This window comes from Gavialis gangeticus, unplaced genomic scaffold, assembly GCF_001723915.1.
Source record: "Gavialis gangeticus isolate Ggan-Ray unplaced genomic scaffold, GavGan_comp1, whole genome shotgun sequence".
Taxonomy (NCBI): Eukaryota; Metazoa; Chordata; order Crocodylia; family Gavialidae; genus Gavialis; species Gavialis gangeticus.
In genome coordinates this window covers 97233-105409 of record NW_017729016.1, presented here as the reverse complement: position 1 = coordinate 105409, position 8177 = coordinate 97233, and the positions used below count along the sequence as shown (strand labels likewise).

At 45.1% G+C, this 8177-nt stretch overlaps 1 protein-coding gene across 1 annotated transcript in view; it reads left to right on the top strand.

The window, feature by feature from the left end:
- Positions 1–8177, top strand: part of RNF216 (ring finger protein 216) — a 101797-nt gene that overhangs the window by 15828 nt on the left and 77792 nt on the right. Inside the window, exons 8-12 of the mRNA XM_019512621.1 lie at positions 231–370; positions 2411–2461; positions 3527–3664; positions 5763–5911; positions 6420–6498. Of these exons, the coding sequence (XP_019368166.1) occupies positions 231–370; positions 2411–2461; positions 3527–3664; positions 5763–5911; positions 6420–6498 (557 nt within the window). The remainder of the gene's footprint in view (positions 1–230; positions 371–2410; positions 2462–3526; positions 3665–5762; positions 5912–6419; positions 6499–8177) is intronic.

Sequence of the window (8177 nt, the reverse complement as noted above, 5' to 3'; positions counted from 1 at the left end):
GAAAGTGCCACTGTTCAGATGTGGTCTGGCCCTGACACTGCTTTTGTGCCACTTGGAGGTATCCTTCACGAATAACTGTGTCTATTTGGAACAGTACTATGTCTGATCTGCTGAAGTTGTATAGTCAATGATGGTCTGCACAGTCGCACAGAGGTTTGGGAACAGGCCACCAGCCTTGTTCTGACTGTCCTGCCCCATCCCTCTTTCATTCCACTCCAATTTTGCTTTAGGCGATGTGAAGATTGAGAAGCGGATGTTCTTCTTGGAGAACAAGAGGCGGCACTGGCGATCCTATGACAAGCGCTCGCTTCTCCCACCAGTGTTGTTAGAGCAGCAGTTTTATGAGCAGAAAGTTAAAGAGATGGCAGAGGTGAGAATGACATGAACTGCTTGGGTCCCAGTGGGTTCAGTTTTTGGAGATGTTTCAGCCTTACAGCATGGAAGTGAGTCCTTCCTCTTTGCTGCAGAAATTCAAATGCTCAAACACCATCTCAGATAACTGTTGCTTCTCTTGCCTTTCCCCTCACAATTTTCATTCATGACCTAAAAATTAGTTTAGGTCTGTTGCCTTGGGAATAGCCAAGCAAAGAATTTACTCAGATCCACCTAATACATAGACCCACAACTGTTATTTCTGCTTTTGCAAATCTTTTTCACAACTGCTACCCATATTGGATCAATTTATTATTTTTAGTTTAAAGCATTATTTTGCAATTCTTTTATCGTGCTAGAGACTTGTGGAGGGATTTTACTCCTTTGAGGAGCCCTTAGGATTCTCTCTTCCAATAAGCTTCAATCTTCTTGCAAAACAACGTAGCAACTTCCTCTCTCCCGTTAGACTAAGGCTTCCTTTGGAGTTTTATTATAGTTTTCTAATTGGATAAATATGGTCATTAGTAAGTCCATCAGATGTTCCTGTCCACTCACTTCACCTTCCGAAGGCTAGGCTTGCTGTCTCTACAGAGACATCCTTCTTCTCGTCTGCCCACTCTGGGACTAAAACCATAATTGGAAACCAAGCTCTTCCAAGGCACGGGAACATAAGACTGGAAGGGACCTCCTAAGTCCGTTGAATCCAGACCCCTGCAGTTGTGGGCATCCATGCGGTACCCAGCTGACCACAAGAATATCTGCTGTGGTCTCTCCTGCTCACCCTGGCTGCAAAGCTCCAATAACCAACATGCGTGCAGGAGCGAGGAAGGTGCCACCAATGCCTTGGGCCCCTGCAGTGGCACTGAGTGTATTCGTATCGTCTGAACACATTTTCACCTGAGAAGTAGAGTACTAACACCCTAAAGCAGTCCTTGCCAGTCTGACCAGGAGGAAAACAGCCCTGTCATTCATCCTGACCTGTAGCCTCCCTAGCCAACTGTGTGCCCTCGTTGTGATGGAGGCTAATGGCATACTGGGCTGCATTAGTAGGAGCATTGCCAGCAGGCCACTTCCCACAAATGAGTCCAGTTTTGGGCTCCCCCCAACTTCAGAAAGAATGTGGATGCACTGGAGAGAGTTCAGTGAAGGGAAAAATAGTTTCAGGGCTGGGGCATATGACTTCTGAGGAGAGGCTGAGGGAACTGGGCTTATTTAGTCTGGAGAAGAGAAGACCAAGGAGGGATTTAATAGCAGCTTTCAACTCCCTGCAGGGGGGTTTGCAAAGAGGATAGAGCTGGATTGTTCTCAGTGGGGGCAAATGACAGAACAAGCAGCAATGGGCTCAAGTTGCAGCAGGGGTATATTTAGGTTAGATATTAGGAAAAACTTTCTCACTAGGAGGGTAATAAAATACTGGAACAGGCTCCCTAGGGAGGTTGTGGAATCTCCATCCTTGGAGGTTTTTAAGACTTGGGTGGAGAAAGCCCTGGCTGGGATGATCTAGTTGGGGCTGGTCCGGCTTTGGGCAGAGGGCTAGACAAGATGACCTGAGGTCCCTTCCTACCCTAGTTTTCTATGATTCTATGACACTCCTATACCCATAAGGAAGGACCCAATTTATAATATAGGACTGGTGTGTTAGAGCATGGCTTTTTAAAAGTGAGTACCCTTTACCTTTTATGCAAGTGACTGGTGGCAGCCTAAAAATAAAGCTGATGCTCCTTGAGAGGCTTTTGAATTTGGTGTCTGCTGCAGTCATAGTGTTGTCAAAAATGTCTTTGTGTGAGTTTCTGTCGCATGGAATTCGGGTTGTCATTCTTACACACTTATAAGAGGGGGTGGGTTGGAAGAGCAGGGGGTTTTAAATGCCTTGATGGGCATATGTCTGAAAGAGCAGGTTGAGCAGTTCATGAACAGCCCATTGTGGGCATCAAACCTTCAGCTGGTAAATTCTAAGGTAACATTAGCAGCGTTTGGTGCCTGGAATGGGGGTTTATTATCACTCCTCTAAATGCAAATGTCCCTGTGTCTCTTGCAGCATGCAGACTTCCTCCTTGCTCTGCAGATGAATGAGGAGCAGTATCAGAAGGTCAGTAACCCAACTGCCTGCTTTCCCATATTGCTAGGCAGACTTGCCTGGCTGTTTGGTTGCTGTGGGGCTGCTTTTGCTGACCTAGCACAGTTCCCGTAGTGTGTATGAGCTGCCTTTTAGAGAAGGATGACAACAGCTGAGTCCAGCAAAGCAGCATGGATGCATATAATGATCTGTAGTAACTCAGTCGGTTGCTGATGCATATAATGATTTGTAGTAACTCAGTCAGTTGCTGCTCAGATGATTGGTCAGAGCAGTAAAAAAAAAAAAAAAAAAGCATGAAGGTTGCTGTTGGTATCTGCATCGTGGCGATTTTAAAACAGCTTTGCTATTCATGGCTGCTGGAAGCGATCTGCCATTTGCAGAAAGGACTTGTTAAAACCCGAGCCAACCCTTCCCCTCTACATGAAGTGGGAGAAAAGTCAAGGGTCTGTTCAAGTGGCATGGATCACCTTCTTCCCATCCATACCAACCTCCTGTTAAACCTTGGTGAGGATATTTTGCCCCTACAAAGAAAAGAACAGGCTTAGTTCTATCAAGATCAGCACAGTGCAGGCTTTTCTGCCTCTCTAACTGTGGTACCACAGGGTCATACTGCTGAGTGGTTATATGGACAGATGTCCTTAATGGTGGTTAAAAACAACCAAGCTCATATCCAGTACCCAAATGTGAATGATGCTTTCCCTCCATCCCTTTTGGGCTTACCACCCTTTTTATTCCTCTAGCTCAAATCATTGCTCTGCCTGATAAGAATGATGGAGCAACAGAGAGTTTCTTAGGTTTGGTATTTAATTTAGAAGACAAACTGTCAGTTCAAATGTGGTTAGAACCTCAGTTTTGACTTGCTACAAAAGTTTCATACTACAAGCAAGGCAGCTAATAAAGATGAAAAACCAAGCAACCATAGCACGGTAGAAATCCTCAGGCAGTTGCAAATGTCCGCTTTTATGGCTGTCTCGCTTATATTCCCAGTGGCCTTTGCTTTGGCAAATGCTCTTACCATGCTGCTGCTCCATGGTGGGATATCAAAGGAAATCATCTGTTTGTGTGTGTGGTCTGCAGGATGGGCAGATGATAGAGTGCCGCTGCTGCTATGGGGAGTTTGCATTTGAAGAACTGACGCAGTGCGCAGATGGTCACTTGTTCTGCAAGGAGTGCCTAATCAAATATGCTCAGGAGGCCGTCTTTGGCTCTGGCAAGGTAAGAGTGTCCCAATGAGAGAACAAAAGGATGAAGGCAGAGCATACAGGGGCATGTAACTGCACACAGTACGAGAGTTTGGAAAAGTAGCAGTGTGGAAACTGCACATAACTGCATCTGCTGCCAGGTGTTCATGGGCATGGACTATGTAAACTTTTATAAGTAAAGGCACCCTCAAATTAGTCCGGTCATCTTGCAAATAGCCAGCTGGTGTACAGTGCCATCCTATTGCTGTTTCTGGATTTCCCCCTTAACGGTGCCTGTTTTACTGTCTGTTAGATAGAAGGGAAAAATATGTCATTAACTTAACAGGGTTTTTTTTTTAAAGAAATGGGAAAACAATGCAGAGGGGTTTGCATTTAGACTTTCCAGGTTATGTTCCCCTTCAGCTGAGCAGAGTTCCAACAGTGCCTCCAATGCAGAAGCCCAACTTTGTACCATTTAAGTACCCTTTTTGGCAGGGATTTTTTTGTTGTTTTTTACCCTTGGTCACTCTGATCCAGTTGCTCTTATTCTTTCCCAAATTCAGCTCTTAAATGTAAGGCAAAAACCCATAAGTTCAGTGCACTCTAGTAGGTCTATTTTTGCCAGTCCCTCAGTGCGTCATTAACATGCTTGGAATTTTGGCCAAGGGGAAAGGATTGGGGTGAGTGGGCAGTTGAAGCACATTTGCTAGCAAACTTTCCACTTTCAGAGAAATCTTATCCTGTTCAGAGAAAGCATAGAGAATACTCCAGAGGCCCAGCAATATCTGCCTTGCTGTCCCCAGGGACCCAGCTCTTATCTCAGACTTGGCCAGTCTCTTGCAACCTAAAAGTGGAGTGTTGATGGATTTTTCCCCCCCCCCCAGACATCCTGTCTAGATTTTTTTTTTTTTAGACTGCAGGATCTCATTTAGAAAAAAAATCTAATAATGGTAAAGGCTTCCCTGCTTTAGGAGTAGCTGACGTAAATCTAGGGCCCTCCCCAGGAGAAGTCACTCATAAATTAACAAGGGTCTGAATTAAGCTGATGCCAAAAGATGCTAGAGAGATGTGGGGGTAGTGGCCGATGTGTCCTGGATTTAATTAGGTACACCAGGAGACTTCAGTGCCTTTCTAAATGTGCTTACTTTTCCTTATTCTTTTACTACAGCAGTTGGTGTGGTAAGTGAAAGACCATCACGCCATATCTGTACTTAACTTTGTGATGTGGCTTCCGCAATGGGTGGGTTTTGACTGGAGACGAAGCCTTGAATTTTGCAGCCTGTGTTGAGGGACTGGCCCTGAATAAATCTCCGGGTTAGGAAGCAGAACATTAGCTTTTACATGTCCAAGTGCATGGATATTTGTGCATACAAGCATCTGTTGATGAAGCTTGAGTAATGTGGTTTGGAGTGGTATACTAAGCAGCTTTGCTGTATGGCTGAACATCTTTCATTTTGAAAAGAAGGCCACCCTTTTAAAGGGTGTGAGTTGGATGTGGAGGTGCAGTAGCAAAATGTCTCATCTCAGCGCTGGGGACCTTGAGTTCAAACCCTGCTCTGGGCTTGTGCCACAGTCCACCCTCATTTGATTAATTGTAAGTGGATACCTGGTTATCCAAGCTGGGAAGCTGGAAACAGGTAGGCAGTTTACTGGCCTTATCACTCCGTCACATGCCTTCACCATGCCAGCCTGATAAGCATGAGGTTTGGTTGAACATTTCAATTGGTTGCGACAGCAGAAAGACCAATTTCAGAATCTGTTTGCCCAAAGAGACCCTTTTATTTCATAGCACTTCTCTTTTGGAGAAGACTGTTAATGATAGAATTATCCTATCTGCTTTTGGGTGGTTGAGGGGTGGCACTGTGCAACTGACTTGTGACAGTTCTGGATACCTATGCTGAAGATTTTGCATGTTGCTTGTTCCTATCCTGACTTTGCCATGTTGGCAGATGTTCTCTGTTTTAAGCGATCTTTCCTCCCCATCCACTACCTCTAAGCAGATGTCTGCCGTAGTCCCACCCAGAAATGATGTCATAGCAAGGTTTTCTCTTCCTTTGACTCAGCTGAGTTGAATCAAAGCCATACTCTGAACTTTGATAGCCTTCTCTTCTCTCCCTTTGTCCCTGGTGCAGTCAGAACTTAGCTGCATGGAAGGGAGCTGCACATGTTCATTCCCAACCAGCGAGCTAGAGAAGGTGCTTCCAGAGAACATCCTCTGTAAATACTATGAGCGGAAAGCAGAGGAGGAGGTTGCTGCTGCCTGTGCGGATGAGCTTGTCAGGTAAGCATCCAACCACATAACAAATGGGTCGGAACTGATGTGGGCAAAAAAATGGTCAGTCTCCATGTACCCTTGCAGTAGGCTCAGTTCAATGGGCTGAAAACTTAGTGAGCTTACCACAGGCAAAGTGGTTGGTTTTTCAAAGGCCTGCATTTTAATTGGAGGGGGCCTTATTTTTATTTCTGAACATCTTTTATTACTGGAGGTGAGGATTCTTTGGTCAGAAACAGATTAAAATGCAGGAGAGAGTTGCATCCCTGCTGGCTTGTCAGCCGTGCACTAATCCTTTGTATGAAACGGTCTAAAGCTGCCCTAAGCTTGTGGCTTTCAGAGCACTTGCATGGTGGCAAGTCAGAAAAACACAGTATTAGGATCAGTGAATCCTTTTATAGGCTGGCCTTGAATCACAGCCCTGTGAATAGACACGTGGAGTTGTCCTGCTACATCTGTTTCACAGCAAAGGCTTGCTAAGTACAGTGTGTTAATGCTATCTTCTCTTGGGCGGTAGGTGTCCTTTCTGTAACTTCCCTGCTCTGCTGGACAATGACGTGAAGCGATTCAGTTGTCCCAACCCTCGCTGCAGAAAGGTAAAGGATCAATACTAGCCAGTTAATCTCCTCTGGAGTGTTGGGGTAATAGGTGGAGGGTTTTTGGCCTTCCTAACAGCTGGAGGCATGCAGATGGCATGCTTCTGGGGGAGGTATGTAATTTTTTAATTGGAAAACCAAGGTAGGTAATTGTATTCTAATAAAACACCAGAATAAAGGTCACTGTTTTTGGGGGGCACTGTTAATATGAACAGAATGAAGTCCTCCTTTGTGTGATTGGCTTAGGAGATAATAGCAAAGCAGTGTGCTTTCAGGTACTTAAACATAGTATTTTGCTTGTTCACATGTTTAAAATGATCTCCTAATTGGGCATCTTGACATAAAATGGGCAGCTGTAACTCTGATTTTTGCTTCCCCATTTTAAAGAACCCAAATGACTTGGTGGAAATGGCTTTTCCCATCGTTGCATGTCACCATCCTGAATCCAAACATTTGGAAGGTTTATATGAATCCTGTTCATTCAAAGTGCATGAATTTGGTAATCTCCGAAAATCCACTAAACTATCCATTTTCCCCTTTCTCAGTAAAGGATATAACCTTTAAATGGGCTTGGGGACTGAACTACACTTACTGTCAGCTATGTGGGTAGCCCCATTTAGTTAAAGCCAAAGTATATTGGCAGGGTAGAGTGGGGAAGGTTTGAATTACTACTGCATTTGCTGCATCTGCTCTATGGACACATTGGGTTTTGTTTCTGGCAGACTCGGGTATTAAACACTAACATTTGATTGTACAGCTTGGTTGGGGTGGGGAAGTCATTAATTGACTAGAGCCAATAAGTTCAGACCAAGATAATGTTGGTAACTGAGGACTAATACCACCAGAGGCCTCGTGCAACTAAACCCACAGTAGCACAAATTCTTGTGCAGTATTTGGAGAACTGCATGACTAGTGGAGATTTACCCTAACTTCAGACTCTCTAATGAATTGAGCTTGTTGTTGCCTTTAACCAAAGCTCTGGGTTCTTGATTCTAAATTACGTGGCCACTTGATTACAGGAAAAAAAGAATTGCTGTGTGCTGGAGGTCAGCTTTCGTCCCCTTCCCCCCGAAATAACTCATGTTGCCCAGAACATATCTCGTTACCATCAGCAACTGAGCAGAGGACCATCCTGATTGAAGAATCAGCAATTGCTTTTTGGGTGCAAGATCTCTAGACCCATGCTGTTAGCAGCTAGCATTTGGGGATATAGCCTGGTCTGTTGTCTTACATTGCTGATCTCCGGACTTGTGGCTGAGGGAAGTTGAGTACCGCTAGATGGCACCATTGACTTGTGTACGAGTCGAACGATCTTTGAATTCTTTGAAGTGCACCATACACATCAGTACCACAGAACAGAATTCAGCTTCCATTAGCTGAACACTAGTGCAGAAACAATTAGAAGGGTTTCCAACCCCCCATCAATTTTGACGTGACTGTCGCCAGTCTTGCCTGTCACCGTGGCAGTTCTGCTACCGCTGGACTGTTACCACTGGTCTGGACAAAGTCTCTCCTTGGTTGGACTCACAGGGGACAGAAGAGGGGAGTCCTAGTGATGGACCTACTGTGTTCACCCTCCACCTATTAGCCTCACTGTGCCTGGTTCCAGGGTCCGTAGTGATGTCTGACTCTCCCCAAACTCTTCCACGTCAGCATGGTGGCTAGGCCACGTCCGGGCG